At 31.5% G+C, this 23493-nt stretch overlaps 2 protein-coding genes across 4 annotated transcripts in view; one reads left to right on the top strand and one right to left on the bottom strand.

Annotated features, from left to right (window-relative positions):
- Nucleotides 1-628: 628 nt before the first annotated feature.
- Nucleotides 629-6265, bottom strand: LOC141461316 (uncharacterized). Of its 2 annotated transcripts, none has more exons than XM_074142253.1 (6): nucleotides 5716-6265; nucleotides 5411-5598; nucleotides 4463-4687; nucleotides 3649-3867; nucleotides 3112-3247; nucleotides 629-3030 (listed from the first exon to the last, which is right to left on the bottom strand). In XM_074142253.1, the coding sequence occupies exons 2-6, from the start codon at nucleotides 5587-5589 to the stop codon at nucleotides 2566-2568; spliced, it is 1224 nt and encodes a 407-aa protein (XP_073998354.1). In that variant the 5' UTR covers nucleotides 5590-5598; nucleotides 5716-6265; the 3' UTR covers nucleotides 629-2565. The 2 variants fall into 2 exon arrangements, with proteins under 2 accessions (XP_073998354.1, XP_073998355.1); XM_074142254.1 differs by having other exon boundaries at nucleotides 5411-5570.
- An 83-nt stretch (nucleotides 6266-6348) lies between these two features.
- eIF5B (eukaryotic translation initiation factor 5B) overlaps nucleotides 6349-23493 on the top strand; it is an 89937-nt gene continuing 72792 nt past the window's right edge. Inside the window, exons 1-16 of one of the 2 annotated variants that reach the window (XM_074142247.1) lie at nucleotides 6349-6534; nucleotides 6843-6914; nucleotides 7755-7911; nucleotides 7988-8279; nucleotides 8800-9131; nucleotides 10536-10662; nucleotides 11249-11451; nucleotides 13990-14386; nucleotides 14812-15132; nucleotides 15222-15355; nucleotides 16070-16287; nucleotides 16918-17041; nucleotides 17144-17311; nucleotides 18254-18430; nucleotides 18794-18875; nucleotides 19379-19560. In XM_074142247.1, coding sequence (XP_073998348.1) covers nucleotides 6488-6534; nucleotides 6843-6914; nucleotides 7755-7911; nucleotides 7988-8279; nucleotides 8800-9131; nucleotides 10536-10662; nucleotides 11249-11451; nucleotides 13990-14386; nucleotides 14812-15132; nucleotides 15222-15355; nucleotides 16070-16287; nucleotides 16918-17041; nucleotides 17144-17311; nucleotides 18254-18430; nucleotides 18794-18875; nucleotides 19379-19560 — 3033 coding nt within the window. In that variant the 5' untranslated portion in view covers nucleotides 6349-6487. The remainder of the gene's footprint in view (nucleotides 6535-6842; nucleotides 6915-7754; nucleotides 7912-7987; nucleotides 8280-8799; nucleotides 9132-10535; nucleotides 10663-11248; nucleotides 11452-13989; nucleotides 14387-14811; nucleotides 15133-15221; nucleotides 15356-16069; nucleotides 16288-16917; nucleotides 17042-17143; nucleotides 17312-18253; nucleotides 18431-18793; nucleotides 18876-19378; nucleotides 19561-23493) is intronic. The other variant, XM_074142248.1, reaches the window with a different exon arrangement.

Raw genomic sequence — 23493 nt, 5'->3', positions numbered from 1 at the left:
TAATACTCAAACACGGCTTGTAAGAAAGAAAATCGACTTGTAACAGTAATGTAACCTCAGACAATACGATGAAATAATACTTCGAATGGAAGTTTACACCTTCCCTTCCTTCAGAACTGTTTTAAAACAAAAACAAAAATTTCAAATACAAACTTTGAACTGTGTGTAGCGTATACTCAAAGTATAAGAAAATCTTTAGTAGTGAAAATCTTTGTAAAAAAAAATCTCAAACTAGCGAAAAATACGTTTAGAAAGAGACACTTCAGGTATGTTAACAACAAATTTAACCTTTCCTAGGTGTATGACTGTACACTGAAATGATAACGAGGAAAATCTCTACCCCCTTTCATCATAACGGAAACGGTATTAAAAGAAATTCTCTGGAAAATGTTTCAAGAAGTCCAAGTGTCTAATGTGCGCCACAAAATTAAAAAAAAAAACTCATTGAAACAGATTTGGAAAAAAAAATAAGTCAAGTGATACAACCACTGAAAGATTTCTATCCCTAACTTTCCGTCAGGTCACCCAAAATATAAAATTTATCCAATTTTTAGTTTTTAAGCCAGAGTTAATCCACACACATAACGGTTTTTGTGTTACTAACACAATTTGAAAAACTGGCTACATATTTCTTTATTGCATTATTATTTTTTCTAAACAAATATACTTTATTTTATTTTTTTTTTTTTTAATAAAGGGAGGTACACAAATATTTAGGTCACTGAAATTACGCTTTTCTAAATCTCATCCAAATTAATTGCAACCTTCACCCTGGTAACAAAGGATGTACTGGACTGATGAAAAAAGATTGACAGTTGCTATGCTCTTGTAAGGTTGAACGAAAAATACTGAAGTAAGATTAAAGTAGACTGATATCAGCCGAGGAAAATCAATCCGAGAGATCGTGAAAGTCTCCTATAAAAGTTTTGGCAAGGAAACTAGGCCCCTTTTATCAAAATTTGGATGCACAAGTTCGGGTATAATCTCTTTCTAGTAGAAGTGCTTGTAGAATTATTGGAGATTTTTTACAAGAATATATTGCGATATTGGAAGGCTGCTTTAGGGATAGAAACTTAACTTTGTGGAGGGCGTTAGAATGAAGAGGGGTTAGCGCTTTATCAGGCTTTAATAGAGCTATTCGGCATTGCAACAACTTTCAACAATAATAATGATGTTATGAAGTAATAGTCTTATGAATCAAGCTCACCCAAAACTAACCAAACATTTCAAGAGGTTGCAACGTTTAAACAAATCCACTGGATTCGTTTTAGTGAATATGGCGCAAAACTGTTGAACGAATCTTCTCACTTCCAACTGATATTTACTAAAATCTAGGGTCACCTGTCATGGATGCGATGGGAGTGGCAAAACAGACACCAGATTTAAGCTCCAAGCAAATTTCCCTACAAACATGCACTTTCAAAAAAAACTTTTCGCTAAAAAAAAACATACACTATACTTTGTAATTAAATATGACTTCTAAAGAATCTTAGAATCTGAGTTACAAATCAATGATTCTTTTCATACTTTTGCTCATTACTTTCTTACTTGTTATAATAAATATTTGGTGGAATTGATATGCATTCAATTCTATATTAAGCAGTTTTTGTAATTTTGTAAATTATATTGTGATAGGATAATGAATTATTCAAAATGATGTCTGAGCATACAATTATTCGAACCAATTTAGCTGGACCAAGAAAATAAAATTAAAATATACAGGAATGTACTGTGATAATTAAACTTCTGTAATGATAGTTTATTATAACTTAATTAATAAAACTTCCCGCTTATTTTTCTTTGTTTACTTAATACTACAATAGCTGTGATGGCAACTTATTTTTTTCTTCTTACAAATATATATAGATTAATATATAAGTGATGTTTTTGTTTTGTTTTTTTGGCAGGTACGCAATTCATCTCAACTACTTTTTAGCTGAGACTAAACCTAAGGCGAATTAATAAGACACTGAGCAAGCAAAAAATTACACACAAGAAGCAGCGGCCCCTCTGACTTTTTTTAAAAACAAAATAAAATTAAAAGGACATTAATGATAATTAATATTTAACAGTAATAATGAATGCATATTCCTTGTTAGCATTATCAGTGCCCAAATTTTTAAATATATTTAAATATTTGTAGACATGATTATTTTAATTAATTATTAATGAAAACAAGCAATGAAATCGATATCTGATTGTTTTACGAAGTTGCTAGAAATAAATAACGATTATTCCCATAATTTAGGTGCAAATTATTTAGTTTTGGATATTAACTAATTTTTTTTTATTAGTGAACGGGCTACTGCACTTGCAAACTTTAGTAATTGTTGTTATTGACTATGATTTGAATTATAGTTGCTTATATTATACTATTTGAATATATAGTAATATTGTGGTCCTTAAAAGTCAATTACTTAAACATTACTTTTTGGTTAGTTTTTTTAAAAACTATTCATGGAAAACAAAAAACCGGAATGATGGTTTCAATAACTTACAACAAAAAGAATGTTTTGAAATAATGCTGGAAGAGTTTAAACAAAAAACAAAAAAAAAATCATTAACTTACTGATGATTCTTACTTAATAGATGACTATTGAAGTCGTAAACATTAGAACACTGCTCGCCACAAATATTACATTTCCAGGGATTTCCTTCAGCATGACAACCTTTATGCATAAAATACAATGTACGATCGGGAAAATGGATACCACAATGACGGCAAAGTGGTCTGTCTAGGTGTCGTGGAGGTATCTGTATAGCTGGCACTGTGATCGTACCATTTGTTGTAGGATTGGTACCACCATTATTTCCTAGAAGACATTTCAAAGGCGATGGTCTCGTTGTCAAATTTACAGGTTTCATAACGTTCATATCATCCTCGTCTTGGCCACCACCAGGTTCAGTTTTCACAGTTATCTGCTGTTCAAGGCTTGATGAAGGCGTATTGGAATCACCAGATTCTGGTGAACCACGCGGTGATTCTGGTTCGTTTTCTAAATGATTATCTTCTGTGTGAAATTCACCTACCTGAATAATGGTTAACACAATGTTTAGTCAAAAAAAATTTTTTGAAAACATAATAAAAAAATCACTTAAAAAGAAATACACCTGTTGTGGTGAAAAAGGCGATTCAGGTAGCGACAATTCAATATGAGGTGTAAGAAAATGCATAGGTGGAGTAGCGTTATCCAAATTTCTATCTCCAGTTAAGCCATTTGATGGTCTATCCAAATCAATACCATGTCTGCAATCAAATGTTATTTAAAAAAAATAAACTTAGTTTAACAAAAAAGGTTGGAAATAAGAATTGATAGAAACAACGCTTTTAATAAAATTACGTTCTTCTAAATTTCATGCTACTATAATAAATAAAAATACTTCGATGCGTTTTTTTCTATTAATCCTCAGTTCAGCTTTTGCAGTCTATAAAATATGTTTTCCAAAAGTTGTTTATTTAGTTCAATTTTTGCTTTTCTCAGTTCCATATTTTTATTTTGTTAATACAAATACTTAAGTATTAAGGACACATACAGACATTCGCTAATCTTCTATCTTTCATTTACCTTGGTAATTTCTACGAAAACTGTATTATGGAAATATGCATAGACTTCTCTCTCATCATTAACTGGAAAAAAAAAAGAATACCTGTTATAAAAGTGCACTCGAAGACTTTTCATACTAGTTGCTCTATATGCACAAAGAGGACAAGATTTGACCCCTTCATTTCCTCCAACGTGTTCATTTTGAAAATGAGCTCTCATTGCTATCTGTCTTTGGAAACCTCTTCCGCATATTGGACATGACCACGGCAATGACTTTGCATGTGTGGTTGTATGTTCAGCTAGATGATCTTTTCGGAAGAACCTATATGAATAAGAAAGAAATTTTGTAAAACAAGATTTTACAGTGCACCTTAAAAATTTATTATTTGAATAAACTTTTTCTTGAAAACACTTAATATTCTCATTATCAAAAAGTTACAATTAAATTAAATTTAATTTAAAAGTTGATTTAAATGAGACAAACAGCTTTTTCTTACTGCTTTATTTCAATTTTAAATTTACAGATTATGTATATTATAAATAAACGTACAAGTTGGGAACATATTTACAAATAACTAAGATTTGTGTTTGGGATCGCATTAGAGAGTTCCAAAAAATATTATTTCAAGAGTAATTAAATTAAATGAATTATTAATTGTCAAATGTTGCTTTGAGGAATCGTTTTTGAAATCACTTGAATCGGATTAAAAGGACAGTGTAGAAGGAAAATTATGATGACGGTTCCCACAAAGCCGAAAAAAATTTGAAGCAGTATAATCTATATTTTTTTGAATTTATGAGATTATAAAAAAAAAAACATGTTTTCCTGTGAAAACTAAATTTTAAAAATTAAAGTGAGGGAAGGTAATAAACCAAAAAATGGTAACGAAATAAACAAAATAATTTGAAGAACGTACCTTTTGCCACAAACTCTACATTCATACGGTTTAACACCAGTGTGCCTCATTTTGTGACGGCGCATATTAGCCCCATTAGAAAACCTCATGTTACAAACATCACATTCAAACATCTTGCTGGCAGAATTTGGGGTTGAGGGCGCTTGATGTCGATCAGAACGGCATGATGCTACATGCCGTGCTAATGCCCCACGAGACATACTTTCGTAATCACAACCTTCACACCTAGCGAGAACATTTTTTAACAAAAATAGGATGAAATTTAATTATGTTAAGGTTAAACATTTTTAAGGTTATATACAACAAATTTCTATTTGTATTATAATAAAGAAGAGAACAATCAGAGTAAAATATATACAGGGTCATTTGTTTCGAAACATTATGTCCCCATTATTAAGAAATTTGTCTAACAACATAGGCTGTTATCCCCTTCTTGATATTCGTAACCAACAAAGTAACTAGGAATGTTTCGAAACAGAAAGCACTGGAACTGGGTGGGGATATGGCCTAAATTTGTTTATTTGGCAAAATAAGATTGGGGATGTACTACTAATCATTCTTCGTACTATTATATTGATGTAAAACGAGAGTTAAACAAAAAAAATAGGTAAAAAGGTTTTACAAAAATCAAGTCACTCAAAAAATTAAGAAGAATTTTACAAAGAATTACGAAAAAAATAGTATACACGATCAATTAATAAGATCAGAAATGCTCCACTATTAAGAAATTATTAAGGAGATATTTGCACTCATTTCTTGTAAAAAAATACAGTGTTACTAACAATTTTTCAGATTAATTTATATTTTAAATACGTTTACTTACGCAGTGAAAAAATCAAATATTCTGTCAATTTAAATACATTAAATTAAAATGAAAAGATCTTTGTATCGGTAGATTTTAATTGGGGCAAAGTGTAATTATTATTTAGAATAAAAGTTAGAACATACCTGTGCATTGGAATAGCTCCGTCAGAAGAATCATAATTTGTGTTCAGACCTGTCTCAACAACCTGATTTGATTCATCGTTATCACATGTTTCTTCATTGCTATTCAAATCGACCTGCATTCTTGAATCAACTTCTTGCTCCCCGCAATCAGTAGAACAAGCTAATTCAGTTTCAGACATTATATTTATCTATTTAAAAATAAATAAATGTTTGTAAAATAGATCCCAAATCAAGTTGCACAAGGGCAAACTCCTACAAAAGATTAATTAATAAATCAATAATTAGCCATGTAAGTCACTACTCACCCCGCTGAATCCAACTGAACTGCTGTTTCCTTTTTTTTTTTTTTTTTTTTTTTTTTAAAGTAGGACTATAAATTGGGCTGTGGTTGTCTGTAAGTTGACTGTCCTACATTCCACCTCCTGGCAATCATTTTGTTGCAATACCCAAAATGAGGGCAAATTGACACGGTGTCAGACACTCACAACTAGCTTTACCACCTAACCTACTTTTAGGCGTCGCGAAATAGAGCGGAAGCCCTACTGTTGATTTCAATATCTGTGACATTTTACATTTAAGCAACGCACCATACCTGGGACATGTGTCACTGAGATCTGTTGGAAACCAAATGCAAACTAAAAAAAATACAAAGCCCACGACATTCAAATGATTTGTTTACGTTTCTTTTTTCTTTACTGACCTACCCTTGCTACCCCACTACAAACAAGTTTACCAGGACACTGACTCATAAAACGATCTATAATCCACTAAAAAAAAAAAATCCTTTTAGCTGAACTGATGAATATCCCAAAGTTTTATCAAATATTTATTTACATTTAAAATTTTTCTAAAATTATATTTTATTTTTGAAAAAAGTTATATTTATTCTAACACTGAATCAATGAATTGCCTTTCAGCTGATTACTGTACTTGTAGTTGTAGTACTCTCTGTTGGGTGGCAGTGGCAACACAATTAATTTCACGTTTCGTTACTAAAAGTGGTGATTAGTTTTTAAGTTTTTTAATGTTTCAAACTATATATTGTAAGGGCGGATTAGTTTTTGAATCTGCAACAATATGGGCAAGGCAAAGAAAGGAAGGAAGGTAGACAATGATGATAATGCGTAAGTTTTCTGTTCCTTTTATATAGTTACCCACAGCTTAACCTAAACAATTTTAACCTTCCTTTTGCCATATTTAAATATCTTTAATACTATTTTAATTTGATTTACATCAGAATAATAATATGTTAAATTATGTTATTGTATTCTTGACATTTGGATAAATGAAATCTATGAATTTCTAAGTGTCGAACGCTTTTGACACTCAAAATCTGGTATTCATTTATTTAAAAAAAGTATGCTTATTTGTTTTTCTTGCCTTTTTGGAGAATATCAGAATTACTTTCTTAAAAGTTGAATTGCATCCTTAGTGAGGAAGTTGGCGTTGAAAAGGAAGTTGATGATGAAATTACTTCAAAATCGAAAACGAAGAAAGAGAAAAAGTAAGCTAACTCTAGGCCTTATGCCTCTTTTTTTCAAATATGTATCTTATTTTTTGAACATAATTACAGTTAAGAGAATGTTTGGTTAATTACATCCTTATATTCTTGTTTAAAACCTTATTTACGTTATTAGGGGATTTTTTTTTTTTTTGTCTTGCACCATATGGTGGTACGCAGTTGAAAGGAAAGCGATTTAAATATCCTAAAGAATTTTTAGACTCTCCGGTACTGTTTATTTAGTAAGCTTTTGCTGCTACATGTGTAGTTCTACATACGGAGTTTTATTAAGTGAGTTGTGTTCGTTTTTTGGTAAAATTGTATTGGCTCGTAAATGCTGTAGCTATTTCTCTTTAGTTCTTAATTTTTTTTTTTTCTAGTGCCCAATGATCTGTATTCGCATTTTGAATGAAGTCAGTGTATTGTAATTACAGATTTCAGAAAAGTCTAAAAGTTCAAAATGAAAAATAATCTTTATTTAGGTACTTTACAAAGCCGACATTTTCATAATAACCTAAACGACTTTTTTGTGGAGAATGCTTCGGATTCAATCGGCGTTTCTGCATTCGCATCCTTATACACTAAGCACCGCCTTATTGTAGTTAGTTTAACGTCCGTGCTTTTTTGGGTTGTTCTTTATTTTTTACCTTTTAGGGCTACGAGTTTCCTTATTTTATATTTTTTATGTTTCCGCTTGTTTTCTACCGTAGTCATCTTTGAATCATGTAAAGTACCATGGTAAATAATTATAAGAAAATATCAATTATGTGTATATAAAAAGGATTTTCTGGAAGAAATACTTTGACATTAAAAATAAGCGCTAAAGCAAATTATGTTTTAAAGGACAAAAGATGTTGAAGTAGATTCAGAAAGCGAAGATGAAGCACAAGGAAAAAAGAAGAAATCTAAAAAAAAGAATAAAGTGAACGATGAGGCAGAAAAAACAAAAGAAGCGCCGGATGTCGGAATTAATTCAAAAGGAAAAAAAGAAAAACGAAAGGTAGTTATAGTCTAGCAAATAGTATTTTTTTTCTTTCATATTTTAAGGTTGTAGTTATTAATATTATTTCTTTTAGGGAAAAACATCAGAATCAGCCGATGAAGAAGAGATTAAAATGCCCTCTGTAATGAATAAAACTACCGGCGTTGGAAATAAGAAAACTAGACGGAAGAGTTCATTAACTGATAGTGATGGTGAAGAAGAGATTCAGGTTGCTCCGGCAAAGGAAAAGACTAGGTTTGCTCTTCTAGCAATATCAGATGATGAAGATGGAGATGAAGAGGATAAAGCTTCGGACAACGACATAAGCGACAATGTCGAAGAAGAAGAAAAGAAACCAGCAATCAAGAAGAAAGATGATAAGAAAGGTAATTTTATCTAGTTCAATTTTTTTTAAAATACTATTCATTTTTTCCATTTTGTGATTTTTATTATCTCATTTTTGTGTATTATTATCACAACTGTTTTTGTCATTAAAACTCCTTACCTCTGGCGGAGGGATTTTTTCCAAGCCCTAGTTAATCACTTACTTATTTTCTGTTTGTTTACATGTTTTTTTTGTCCAGTGTAATGTTATTATAAATATTAGCAATGTAAACAAATTCCTGTAATACTGCGAACATATCTATTTAAGTAGTAACGTTGCAAGCCTAGGTGCACCAGGGCAAATTGCCAGTTGAAATCCCTCTGAAATTTTCCTGTATTATGTAATTGAAAATTATTTGAAAAAGCAATTGAAACGTAGAAAATTATATTTTATCTATTAAATTCTAGCTAAAAAAGCAGTTGCGAAATGCTCTTACTGTTTTTCAAATAATGTTTTACAACTGTTATTGCGCATTACTTACGAAGTGTTTTTAACAAATACTTTTTTTTTCCCTTAAATAGGTAGTAAGAAGAGTAAAAAGAAGAAAAAAGAATCGGATGATGAAGATCTTGAAAAGATCTTGGCTGAACTAGAAGTAGAATATGCTGGAGGAGTAGTGACAAAGTCGGATGCTCCTAAAGAGGAATTAAAGGAAGAGGTCAAAGATGATAAGAAGCAAAAGAAAAAGAAGAAGGACGTCGTGGAACAGCCATCAGAGGATGTAGAGGAAGGTGATGGCGATGTGGAAGGTGCAGATGATGAAGTTAGGACTGTCAAAACAGCGGCACAAAAGAAGAAAGAGAAGAAAGAACGAGAAAAGCAAAAAAAGTTAGCGGAAAAAGCTAAGACAAAGGTATTGTATCAATAAATTTCACAAAAAATCTAAAACTACTTTTACTTCTTCGTTCGATTTACTAGGGTTTTCCGACTTCAAAGTTGCTGGAAGTAATTTAGCGTCCAAAGTAATGTGTACTTTCTCCATCCTCGTGTTGTTGTAGTTTCCGTAGCCCACTTGCATTGCAGGCAAACTGTTCAGTCCTTGTTCTTGAAATTAAGGAAATGAAGCAATTAGTTAAGAAAAATTGAATTATTTGTTAAGATTGCAGAGATTCAAAGTTCGTAATTGGGGGTTGATCTTTCCAGTTTCGTTGATTTCATTTCATGCGTGTATTGAGATTTCATTGATACATATCCAATCTAATTAATTCTTCGACTTCCAATGTTATCCTCCAGTGTATTCTCAGTTTGTTGCAGTAACCTTTAATCTCCAACTATCAAGGACATCCTTACTCTGTTCGGGAAACCAAACATGGATTCCTTCCCGGTTATTGGTTACATGCATTTCCTGACGAAACCTCTTTTGAACAGTTACACGTTAAATGCCTCCTCTCTTTCCGTCATTTGGTTTCGACTTTGCCGCACATGTCTACTTTATCACCAAAGTACACCACACTGAACGCATTATTCGTTCTATAACTGGCTACTCAACTTTAGGAGATGTATCTTTTATAGATCGGCATGCAGTCACTGGGCGAATCAATCTTATGAGACCAAGATGATCTGTAAATCTTGCTTAAGTCTCGTATTATCCGCATAACTGTTTTAAGTAGGATGTCGGCCCTTATTATGTTCTACCTTGGCATTCTACGATAGTATTGTGTCACCAGTTGGGACCTTGTCCGTAACCTTTTTTTGTATTTTTAAAAACTCAGTCTAACCTGGCCAGTTGCTTTCTTTTGGTGGTTAATTGTCTATTTATGGATTAAATTTCTCCATCCCAAAGGAGTAGTTAGAAGAGTTTTAAAAAACTACTAATTCTTGTTTCGAAATTATACATTACAATAATTAGAAAAAAAGACTTTCAAAAAATGTTCTAATAGATTGTTGACAAAATTTAGTTTTACTGTTTACCAGAATTGTTTTCAAAAATAATAGAAATGATAATATTCAGCTTAAAGTTCCTACTTAACTTTATATTAATATTTATTAAACAAAAATGAAATTAGTTTTTATATTAAATTGTTATTTTATTAAATTTTGATAGAGTTATTCTATTTCTGTTCTTTTATTAAATTGTGAAAAAAAAGTGCCTTAAATTAAAAAAGCAATAATAATAACTTGGGAAGAATTATCAATGAAAAATAGATCCCCAAACTACTTTTAAAAATCACCGATAAAGCCAACCATTACTCTTATCATTTAAAAAATTATGTGTACTACCTTATTGGTTACAGTTATGAACATTGCTTTTATCTAGGAACAAACTGCTGGCGCTCCTGAACCACAGAAGCAAGAAATTATGCAAGTAGTACCGGAACCAACGGGGCTAGCTGAGGAATTAACAGATAAGTTAGTCGATCCACAAGAAGAAGGTGAAGATGATGGTTAGTAAACATAATCAAAATAAACTTTACTTATTTAAAGCAACAAACTTGGGATCTGCAATAAGAATAATTAGGCCTCATCTAAACACTAAATGGGAAATATCTCCTCGTTTGCAAACTCAGGGAAAGTGTTGGAAGAAGTTTCTTTCCTTGCAGGTTAGATTCCCTAAGAGTTCCGATGGTGTGGCTTGCTAGTACAGATAACGATAGGTTATTAATAGGTTATTAACTATAGGTTATTGTCCACCTTTCCTGAGTGAATAAGAAATTATTAAATTTAATAATTTTTTAAAGCAGGTTGATATAAAAATTATTTGATATTTTATTAACTAAATTGTATCCGTTATTTTATTTCGAATAGGTTCTGATTGATCCCTCACTGGGGTATCATTACAAATTTTGTCCAATAATTGTTGTTATTAAACAGTAGTCGGCACATTTTATTAAAAATTATGTTTACCAAAAATAATAATTTATGTAATATAAAATATTCCCTTCTTATTCTCCCTTTAACTTAATGCGTTTCGTTCACTATTAGGTGTAATCATTTTTGAGTAGAAATGAAGTCATGACCTTTCAATTTTAGACGATGATGATAAAAAGAAGAAGAAAAAGAAAAAGAAGGGTGAAAAGGAAGAAAAAGAAAAACCTGGAAAACCTAAGAAGAAGGCTATAGCAGCCATGCAAGAAGCTCTAAAGAAAATAAAGGAAGAAGAGGAAAGATTAGCCGCTGAGGAAGCAGAAAAATTGAAGAAAGAAGAGGAGGCAGAAAGAGCTAGACAAGAACAGGTTTCTTTAATAATATATTTTTCATTTTTTGCTTGAAAATGTTTCACTATGTAAAAGGTACTTCTTATCCATTAGTTCAGGACAAGAACTTCCCTAAAGAATCGTGTTAAGCGGTTAACCTGGGAGTACTTTAGAGTTCCTGGAAACAAAAAAATCTGTTTGAGCTTAACGCAAAAGGTCCCCGGTTAACAGAATTAAAAAATAAATTAATTATAAACTCAGGAATCCGAATCTTTAACCCAAATGCGAATTGATGAATAATTTTCAATTTTGTTTCATTTTCTCGAAAACTGCTTCAGCATTTCTTTTGTTGAGTTTTATTTTCTGTGAATTTATGTTTTGTTTAACTTTTATTTGATTTTTTATTTTTCTGAATTATTTTGGGATTACTGGATAAATGTTAACTTCAAATTTATTTATTGACTCTGTAATCTATCCGATGTATTCCTTTTCTAAGTACGGTTTAGTTTCAGTTGTATTATACTATACTGAAAAGAAGAACTTGTGCTTAAAAAAATATCAGTGAAAATAATTTGTAAATAAAAGTACGAATAAGTTTTTAAATTTTTGCTCCAGTTGTAGCCCTTATGTTTTCTCTTTCTGGGAGCTTCTTACAACTCACTGTTGGGCCTGCTTTCGGACTTTATGACTCCCAAATATAACTTCAACAAGCCTTTTAAAGTCTGTATTGAGGACCGGGAGGCTTGGAGAAGTGGACCCCCAGTTGTGGGAGATTCGATGTGGTACACAGATGGCTCCAAGACGGAAGAGGGTGTGGGAGCGGGAGTGTACGGGAGTGGCTTGCCACCACTGGGCTGAGACAGGCGAAGGAGTTCATCAGAGGCTATTCGCCGAGGCTGACCGCAGAATTAATCCGTCAAGGCCGTGGGGCTATAAGGATAATTGTAGGCCTATTAACTGGCCACTGCAGGCTCAGAAAACACATGCATCGCATGGGCCTGGCAGATGATTAGATTAGATTGTACAAGACGGGCGGTTCCACCAAAAAGGAGGGGAAGGAACGCAGGCAATCCTGATGCCCATTGTTCCCCGCCCACCCCTCATCTCATGAGAGATACCGGGGTTTAAAAACAAATCCGGCTAAAAATTACCAGATGCTAATATAATAACCTAACAAAGTAGCAACAGGACACTAGGGAGCTTGACGACTCAATCGCCCAGTGCACTGAATAAACCTAGAAAGTTCATTAAGATTACCAGATGCTACAATCTCCGGTAGGGAGACATTTGACCTTCCGAAGACGAGGAATCTAGTTTTAGAATAAACTGGGCACACCTCAACAAAGTGCCTCACAGTTTCATCGGACTCACCACAGCCAGCACAATTTGGCGACTGGATTAGGCCACATTTAAAAAGATGATATGCTAAATTCGCATGTCCACTCAACACCTGAACCAACTGGCGGATCCGGGACCTGCTAAAACCAACCATATCCGTTCTTGACAGGCCAAGGATTTCCTTAGCCTGGCGGCAGTCAGTTCGGGATCTCCACCGTTTCCGATGTTCTTTCAAAATCCACTGTTCCACCTCTGTTCTACAACGTCGATAGGATACAGGGATAATGGGCTGAGGAGTCATTGTTATCAACGCAGCTCCTTCCTTTGCTGTTTCATCAGCAAGTTCGTTACCCGGAATCCCAGAATGACCAGGAGACCAAGCAACCGAAACAGTATTCAAAGCTCCTAACAAATTGAGAGCAGCATGACAAGAATTGACCGAAATTTGGTTCCTACTAGGAGAGGCCAGAGCTTTAATTGCAGCCTGGCTATCCGTGAAGAACCTAACATCAGTGTCGGCAAATCCCTTCCAGCTGGAGATGATAGCCTTTGTAGGTTCTGTCAGGAAGAAGAGGAAACGGCACTGCACGTGTTGTGTCAGTGTGAGGGGCTTGTAAGGCTAAGGTTGTTACTTCTCGGGGAGGAAAAACCAAGGCCGGGGAGCTTTACCCAGGAGCCACTCTCCAGAATTAAGAGACTGATTAAGCGGACAAGTCTGGAGGGTGAGCTCTAAAGCTGGGGAGCCACAATAGATCCATAGGGGTCGCGGTGGCGTAGTCCTTGAGGCCGCTCTAATTTAATCTAATCTAATCTACAGCTCACTGACCGGCAATGGACCATATTTTCTGTAACGAAAGAATCTGTCCGAAGGCCGACAGTGCACTGAAAAAAAAAACTGGCGCCAATGACTCTGAAGTCATCTCAATATTGATGCGTCTTAAATTAAAAAATAAAAGAGAGTAATTGTTTGCTTCTAAACTGACAACATACTTCCCTTAGCTCTGGCAGTGAACTAGAAGTAGATAAATCTTCTATTTTTATTTATAACGCTTGTTTGGAAAAATTTATTTTATGCGTTTATTAGGGGCGTTCAAATTTATGGTTTCAGCATAGGTAGGTAGTTAATGAAACTAAATGTTTTTCTTATAACATTCAGGTTATTCTTATTCCTTAGAGAATTTGTCAATTACAATATGAGAAAATAATTATATTATTCCTAATACTCTTGTTTCCCTAAAGTTACGTCTGGAACAAGAAAGAAAAGAGCGCCGAAAGCAAAAAGAAAAAGAAAGAAAAGAACGTTTGAAAGCGGAAGGAAAATTATTAAGCTCTAAACAGAAAGCTGATCGTGCACGTGCCCAAGGCCTGATTGAAGCTATGAAAGCTATGCGAGTTGCTGGCGGACCAGGTGCTTCTAAAGATCAACAAATGATGGCACCCAAACCTAAACCTTTTACTAAACTAAAAAGAAAACAATTTGATGGTCCAAAAAATGTTCATTTAGAAATTGTAGACACCCATACTTCAAACGAACAACCTGCAACGCCAACTGAACCAGTGCCAACATCTCCAGTTTTATTAGAAGAAGATGAAGATGTAAAAGATTCGTGGGATGTGGAGTCTGATAAAGAGGAAGGTAATTATTGTTTTGCAAACTCCATTATTATTATTTTATTTTATTTTAAATAACTTACAGCTTTTTCAAAGCCACAGTATTGAACTGATTATTTTTATCATAAACGCATTGCGTCTAATTCAATTTATAATAATAGTCAGCAAGTTCAAAATGTGACGGAAACATTGTTAAAGTCAAATTCTCTTTTTAGTTAAACCTCTGATGATCACCGAAGTAGGGCACAAAACACATGTTTGCTACGACGTGTAAAATCAACGATACAGTAAATGTTCGTAAAATAAAACTGTTTTCAGGACTAGTTTTCTCACCTAAAAAGACTACTCGCAGTTTCATTTGGAGTTCCTTAAAGCAGATATTCTTGCTGTAAGTTATATAAAAAGAAATCTACTTTACATCCTTTTTTATGTGTTTTGATTTTATTGTAGATAAATCAGAAGAATCTTCCAAAGATAAAGACTTTTCAGAAGAAGCGGAAATTAAGCCCTCAGTAGAGCCTGTTGAATTAAAAGTTAACAAAACGAAGAAAGAAGAAACAGAATCAGAAGAAAGTTCAGAGAGTGATGAAACTGAAAGCGAAAGTGAGACTGAATCCGAAGAGGAACATGAAAACAAAAAGACTGATGCTGAAAAAAAACGAGAAAAAGTAATTGAAAGAATTAAAAAACGACAAGAAAACGCTGAAAAGAAAAGAAGTGTAGATGAATTAAGAGCGGCTGTTGTTTGTGTTTTAGGACATGTTGATACAGGTTTATATTTATTTAATTATTTTTTTAATAAAGTAACGTGTATTTAAAGTTGTTTGTAATTCCTAACAAAAAAAGAATTTTTGTTTTAGGGAAAACAAAGATATTAGACAAACTTCGTAGAACAAATGTGCAAGACGGAGAAGCAGGAGGTATCACTCAACAAATTGGAGCAACTAATGTTCCTATAGATGCTATAAAAGATCAAGCAAAAATTGTAAAAGGGGTATGTGATTTTTGTAATTATTTTCTTCTATTTATATAAAGTTTCTTAAATAATTTCCATCTTTTGAATAATTAATTTTTAACAATTGACACATTGTTATGTTGACCTTATGTATTGATTTTATTAATTGAATTTGAATTCACTCCATCTTTTACTTAGATTATTTTATTTTGATTTAATTTTTTTAAAGAGTTCTGGACTAATTAGTGTTCTGTATTTTGAATCTATCAGTTTTAGAATGTTCGCATTTTTATTTGCATGATAGCATAAAGGTGAACCTTGTTTCACACTGACTAAACAACCTTCGCTTTAGTTGTAAGCCGTCAGGACAAAATATTTATTTGTTACTCGATCGTAAGAGCTGATTAATCATCTTTGTCAGAGTTGATGACTTAATCTTAAGTTGCAGCGACTCTACTTACACAAGAAGATAAAGTATCTAAATTTATATATTTGTGATGCTTACTTTGGATAGTTTGTGGATAGATCTTTTAAAAATAATTTTTATCTGGTTTTTAAACATTTCGGCTCAGTTATGATGTGTGGGGAAGTGCTAGGAACACAAGGAACGGAACAGAACTAAGCATACACTTCCTTTCATATCCAGTTTAGAAAAATAATTCCTCAACAAAATCCCCAAAGTAGCATAAATGAATGTCATCATTTTTTCACTTACCAATATATAATGTAATTTGTAAATTTTTGTTGTATTAGTTTTCGCAACTAGATTTGAAGATACCTGGTCTCCTCATCATAGATACACCAGGTCACGAATCTTTCTCTAATTTGAGATCAAGAGGATCTTCCCTCTGTGATATAGCGATTCTAGTTGTTGACATTATGCATGGACTTGAACCACAAACTATTGAATCTCTCAACTTGCTCAAACAGAGGAAAACTCCATTTATAGTGGCTCTAAATAAAATTGATAGGTAAAATTTTATGAATTATTTTTATGAATATTGTTCTTCTTTGAACTTACATTTTTTTTAATTTTTTAAAAAAGGCTTTTCTTATTATTTTATAAGAAAATCTTGCGCATCAATTATCAAATTGGAGTTAAATCCAGAAAAAAACATTTTTTTGGTTTCCTGATTATAGTATTTTTAGAGTGTGCCGTGGGGTATGAGGAAGAGTAGGTTATATGTAGGTTTTAAAAGATGGCCATAAAAAAAAAAGTCCTAACCATTTGTGTTTTTAAATTTGAGGTTTTTTAACCACTTAATGTCTAATACTAAATCTAATTTTATTTGGGACCTATTCCTTATTATTTTTTCGTAATACTACATGGACTTAGATTTTTAAATTTTATTTATACATATTTTTTTTCTAAAAATTCTTTCAGAGCAATCGTAGCGTGGAAAAATAAAATATTTTTTAAAATTAGGGGTTTGACAAAAATGTATAAGTTAAAACCTTGAGAATCATTGTAAGAAAAAGTTGTTTACTTCATTTTTAACTTTCTTATATTTGATTTTGAATCAAATCGCTCCAAAATTGCATTATTTATGCTCCTATAAAAGGTGAATTCTTCAAATTAAACGATTTTTTTTTTAATTTAGGCTGTATGATTGGCAAACAATTAACAGAAAAGATATAAGAGATGTTATTAAAGCACAAGCTGCGAATACTCAACTTGAATTTGAACAAAGAACTAATGAGGTGATAGTTCAGTTTGCTGAACAGGTATGCGTTACTCATAAATTTTTTATCATGCAATGGACCTTATAAATTTAAATACGTATTACAAAATTTATTGGATAATACACAATATAAATATATTTGTAGGGTCTAAATGCAGCCCTTTTCTACAATAATCCTGATGTAAGAAGTTATGTTTCTTTAGTGCCCACGTCTGCCATTACGGGCGAAGGTATGGGCAATCTATTAGCTTTAATTGTAGAATCGTGTCAAACTATGTTAGCAAAAAGGCTTGCATTCAGTGAAGAGTTGCAGGTGTGTATTATTTTTTTTTCATTCTAAATAATTATATATATATATATATATATATATATATATATATATATATATATATATATATATATATATATATATATAAAAACAGTTATTGGCTGAGAATGAACAGTCATTCTCCTATTGATCTTTCGAAACAGAAAGTTTTGCCATTTACAGAGTTTTGATTTTGAGCATTCATGACAAAAATAAAGAAAGTATTTTCGAGGCTCCCTAAATACGTAAATTGATTTAATTGAATTGGATTTTATTTAATGACATTGTAAAGTATTTTCTGACCATGATATCTAATAGTGGTTGGACAAAACGCCCCCTCCTGAATTTGTTGGCACTATTTATTTTATTTTATAAGTCAGCAATTTTAGAGTTAAATTTTAGCTTCAAATAAATAATATTCTTAAATTCTCCAACGAATTAATAAAAACCAAAGAGAAAACAAAAATATAAGTAGTTCTGATGTTATAAACCCCAAACTTATTGACTAATGAATTTTATTGGCATTTTTCAGCAAGATCTGAAGTTTCTAGTCCTTTGGCCACTTTAACGGCAAGATTTCCAAAAAAATTGATAAACCAATCGGTGGTTTCTTTAAATTACTATTTGGTGCTGAAAATCTGAGTGTCAACTTGTATCTAGCAACTAATCATACTTAGTGAATTCAATTTTTAGAAGATTTACCAATCTATTTGAAAATAAATTTAGGAACAGAAATAGCTTTTATGGGCTTAGTTATAAGTGCTAGGTGAAACTAGAGGCTTGTATTATAATTAAACATTTATCTTAGAATATTTTAGATCTAATCTTTTTCTGAAAATTATTAGTTCCTTGTCCCCTTTAATCTTTACATTCGTTGTCCTTTGAAACGTCTTAGTTAAATATTTATTATAAGTGATTATTAAATAACTGTTAATTGAATAATTTTAGGCAACTGTATTAGAAGTAAAAGCAATTTCTGGACTGGGTACAACTATTGATGTAATTTTGGTAAATGGTTACCTAAGAGAAGGAGATACAGTAGTACTTGCTGGAACTGAAGCTCCAATTGTTACCCAGATACGTTCTTTACTTATGCCTCAACCATTGAAAGAACTCAGAGTAAAGGTTAGAAATATGACGTATTGAGTATTTTTTATTTATTAATTTATTTAATTGAAGTATTATTTGTAAGTCGTTCTCCACTTTATTATTTAAAGTTTGTTGATTACTTTTCGACTTGCTTTCATTCTTTAGAGTTAATAAAATTTCTTTTTAGGAAATTTGAATATATTCATCTATATTCAGTATTACAAATGTATAATAGTTCGACATTATTAGGCAGAATTATAATGCGATTTTCAAATGGATCACCAACAAATTATACATTTAAAATTTATTGTCTTCTCAAAAAAATAACCTTTTTTTTACTTAATGTAGTATTTATTCTGTATTTCGTTTAATTGAAAAAACACATACCTTTTCTTCCAGAATGCCTATGTGGAGTATAAAGAAATTAAGGCAGCCCAAGGAGTAAAAATTGCTGGAAAAGATTTAGAAAAAGTTATTGCAGGTATTTTTTTCTTGATTTAATTATTAGTTTATTTATGCTTAGGATATTACACGTTTTACATATTAAAGGAGCGCCAATGCTAAGCAGTAAGTACCAATAAGCTTGAAAAAAGTTTGATTGATTACAAGCTTTAACAAAGGATTTTTCTTGATTATTACAATAATTAGTCGTTCTTTCTGTTCTAACACTTTGAACTAATGATTGTACTAGTTCAAATCATTAATTGAATTCACCATTGAAAAATAAAAATTAAAAATCATTTTGGCCTTCACAATTGTATAAAAAAGGGGTTTTAAGATACTTTTAGGTTCGTTGTATTTATTTCATTAGGTTTGTTAGTATGACTCAAAACTCGGGTGGTTCAAGTTTGGGAAAATGAAAAATTCTAACTTCCTATAGAATATTTATACTTTAATCATTTAGTAACCTTTAAAACTGTAATTATACTGCTAATATTGTTTCAAGATGTCTTCTTACAATTAAAATTCGTTGTTTTCTGGCAGGGCTTAATCTTCGTGTAGCTGAGATGCCAGACGAGGTGGATCTATTTAAAGAAGAAGTTTCAAAAGAACTGAAACGTGCCTTGAGTAGTATTAAACTTAAGGAGAGAGGAGTATACGTTCAAGCGTCCACTCTAGGATCACTTGAAGCATTGCTGGAATTTCTTAGAACGTCCAATATTCCTGTGAGTAATTTACAGTAACTACATTGAAGATGAAAATTTATTATATTAAAAAAACTATTAAAATGAAACACGCAAGTGGTGCCTTAAATTAAATTAAAGAGGCCGTGACAAATAGCTTTCTAACCAATTTAAGTTGGTACGGTAACTTTCTTGTATTTAATGATAACTTTAGTGTAATATTCAGTTTCTGCTTTGTCGTTTAGTTTATTACATAATCTTTTCTGTGCTAGCTAAATCTAAAAATTCTCCATTGTTTAAAATGTTTATTTTTAAAAGATTGGTAGACTTTATGTTCCATCATTTTTCTAATCGCCATTTTTGACAGTTTTTTTTTTTTCTGGGGGCAAAAAAGGAGGCGTGCCACGCATATTTTCTGCAATAGAATTACAATCAGACCAAAATATTACAAAATATGTTTTCTCATGAATGTTTAACTGACCCACACAATAACGTTTAGCCTTAAATGAATTAATGAAATGAAAATATTCTAAGATTTGTAAAGAATATCTTGGGTGTTGATTGTTAGGCTTTTTTTAATCCTCACACAGCGTAGTTCGGTTAATCTTCTGATGGAAATTATGAAATAGGGATAATCGACGACCATTTTCTAAGTTTCAGGAACTAAAAATTAATTATTCTATTCTAAAACGCCTAGCGAAACATTATCTATGACAGATTTGTCACTTTTTATTACCATAGTTACAAACCACTCTAATGGCCAGTTTCATCACATTGGTAAATAGAATTAATCACCTTATAAATACGATTTTTATTAAATCGAGTCTGTTCAAAATCGATAAAAAAGTGCAACCATTTCTAGGCTAGTTTTTTAGTATTTCGCAATTTACTATATCATGTCTATATTTTTATTTTATGATGCTGGTGCTTTGTTGAGGGTATTAGAATGAACTGACTATTGAATAGTAGTTCTAAATTTGAAAAAAAATAATAAAGTAAATTTATTATTATTTTATTAACTGCAGTCTAGGAAAGTCAATTTTGGTTCATTAAATTTCGTAAACTTATTTGTACTTAAAAAAAAAGTCAGTCAGTTATTGCAACTTAACAAAAATTTTGTTAGTGAAAGATACATTTTTCTACAAAAACATAATGAAATCAATCTCTGAAGATGTATGATTATCATAAACTTTATTTTTAAGTAAATAAAATAAATTTTTAGAATGAGATTAAGTTTTTATGTAATATACAAAAAATAGTGAATTAGAATTGAGGATAAAGATGGAAGAGAGCAACTCGTGAGATATTTAATCATTATTATTTTATTCTTTTGAGTTGGTTGCAAAATAATTGAATCATACAAAATAGAATTAATTGAACATTAGAAGTACAAAGGAATATATATATATATATATATATATATATATATATAAGTATATGTAAAAGAACAGTTTTGCTTTTATCATTATGTTACCTACAACCTTATAAACATCTATAGTATTGCGTGACCCTACATGCATGATGAGCATTAAAGATTGTTTCGTTTTAAATAATACTTAATACCTTTTTAGTATTCAGTACGAAGCAGGAAGCACAAACGTCAGCCAAAAGAAGCTTAAGAGCTATTCAACTATTGCAAATACCTTGCCTCTAAATCTTTTTTTCCCCACTCTATCTATCTATCTCTATTTTCTATTTAGTTTGATATACATTAGTGAGGTGTGAATAAATTGAAGAGGTTATTTTTTTGTATTCATGGTAGATTTTAACACGTTTTATATTTAATTTTGTTATATTAGCTATATAACTAAAACTATTAACTTTTCTGTTTAAATGATGGTAACCTCAACTCTTTAAGTAAACAATAATAATGGAAGCTACAAATTTATGTTTTGCTCTTCTCATCTTAAATCAAACTAGCAAATAATTTTTTTTTTTTCTGCATGTGGAAAAAAAATGTGTAGGAGGGTGTTTTGTCCTTGAATGTCTAATTTAAAATGGCTCACTGATTTTATGCAAATTAATTTTGCTTTATTAAGGACAAGATTTAAAAATTCTTGAGATTTACATTTTCTTAAATCAAACAAACTTGACGATTTTTTTAAGATTGATTTTCTAAAAAATAAAATAGACGCAAATTTTTCGTAATTGTTCATTATTTTCTCATAGTGGTGAATTTGTAGGTATTATAGGAATCTTGATCTATTTTCTAGTACCAAAACGTTATCTTACTAGGTGAAAGGGAAGCATTGCGTTCATTTCAAATTTTTATTTTCGAGTTTTTACTCTCTAGGAAAAAGGAAATTTTGATTTTTGATTCTCGGATACATTTTTTTTCATTCGCGATTTTTTAATTTAATAATTTTTTTTTTTACATTTAAACGTACATGAAACATCTTTGCTAAAACAGTCGACTCTCGATAAATCGATATCCAAGGGACTACAAGAAAAATTCGAATTATCGAGAGTTCGAATTATGGAAAAATTCGAATTATCGAGTTTCGAATTATCGTGAGTCGACTGTATTTAATTTCAAATCTAATGCTGTACGAGGAAGGAAGACATTCTTCGCCTTCTTAGCAGGTGGTATCATTTCTTCTCGTGGTAAAGTTAACCAGCTGGTACTAATGTGAGAAAATAAAGTGTAATTGAGGTCCAATAAAGGAAATAATTAACACAAATTCTTACCCAGATCCCCTCGCACTATTAATTAATATTTTATAATTATTCTACATCGTCTCTCTCTATTTTACCAAGCAACCCAAAGACGGACCAATCAGGGAACAGTAAAAATATAAATTTTCTTTGTATTTTAATTGACTTTTTTAATTAATTAATAGCTCCTTAATCATTTTTAATTTTTTTTACCCTACTTAAGTACTAAATAAGAGAATGCAGACCTGCGAAGCTAATATGTATTGTGGTACTGGGTTCGATTTCCGGTCTTAGGCCTTGGATTTTATTTAATGGTTAATAAAAAGAAGTTAACAGTAAAGTATGTTTGCTAGTCGCCTCCGTCCACAACACCTTGGTAGTTGGACGTTAAGCCCCACCTGAAAAAATAGGCGATTACTTTACTTTACTTACTCACTAAGTAAGAGAATGTATTGTAATCGTGCTGGGTTTTGGTTTTGAATTTTCAATGGAAATATTTTTGAGGCCTTCTGAATTCGAAAAAGAAGTTTTTAACAAATTTGTCTCGCATTTATTCTTTCTCTCGTATTATTTTGAGCATATTCCATACTTACTTCATACTTCTTGGTTGGCTGAATGTAAGGTTATAGGAAGGTAATTCCTGGAAACTTCTTATACATACTCTTCAGGAATCAACAGTAAGGACCAATTAGTTCTTAGAAACATTAGTGCAGGCATCTCTCTTAAGTGTGCTATTTTAGTCATTTAGCCATTTTAGATCAAGTCTTATCTATTGTTTCTGTTGAAGGGGAGGCTAAATGTTTGTGTTTGTTAAAAGTTTTAGTAAAAACAAAATGATTCCTAGGATTTTCTGTCAACTTTGCATATACCCATTACATATGCATAGATACATTTTTTACTAAATTAAATCGGGGCGAGTGTTGGTCTAGTGGTCAAGAGCGTTGCTTTTGGAGTAGAAGATCCCCAGTTCAAATCTTGCGTATGTCTACTTTTTATTTGTTAGAAAAAATTGTTTATTAGGTATTTACTTTACTTACTATTAAATACCAGTTTGATATGAATAAAATTAAATTAACAAAAAAAAACAAGAATTCTCGTTTGTGGTTTTCCATTCACATTAGATGTAAATTCATGACAGAGAAACATTTATCTAGTAACTAAGAGAGTAATGATTCATGTAAATTCCTAACTGTATAATATATTATGGTTTAGTGAAAGATATTTGTAGTAAGTTTTTAGTTTAGAACTGGTGGAGGTCTAATAGAAAGTACATGATTAACAACTTACCAAGAGTTGATGATGAAACATAAAAGTTATGTT

The sequence above is a fragment of the Rhodnius prolixus genome, unplaced genomic scaffold, assembly GCF_049639745.1.
Source record: "Rhodnius prolixus isolate KJV_2025 unplaced genomic scaffold, Rpr scaffold_6, whole genome shotgun sequence".
NCBI classification, from domain to species: domain Eukaryota; kingdom Metazoa; phylum Arthropoda; class Insecta; order Hemiptera; family Reduviidae; genus Rhodnius; species Rhodnius prolixus.
Note: the sequence above shows the minus strand (reverse complement) of the source record. Positions and strands in the feature narration are given on the sequence as shown.

Excerpts from the sequence above, each read along its gene's own strand:
- LOC141461316 (XM_074142253.1), bottom strand. The coding sequence starts at position 5,589 with ATGTCTGAAACTGAATTAGCTTGTTCTACTGATTGCGGGGAGCAAGAA. Across the intron at positions 4,688-5,410 it reads GGAGCTATTCCAATGCACAG|GTGTGAAGGTTGTGATTACG; the intron begins GTATGTTCTAAC and ends TGTTCTCGCTAG. Across the intron at positions 3,031-3,111 it reads CGCCTTTTTCACCACAACAG|GTAGGTGAATTTCACACAGA; the intron begins GTGTATTTCTTT and ends ACCATTATTCAG.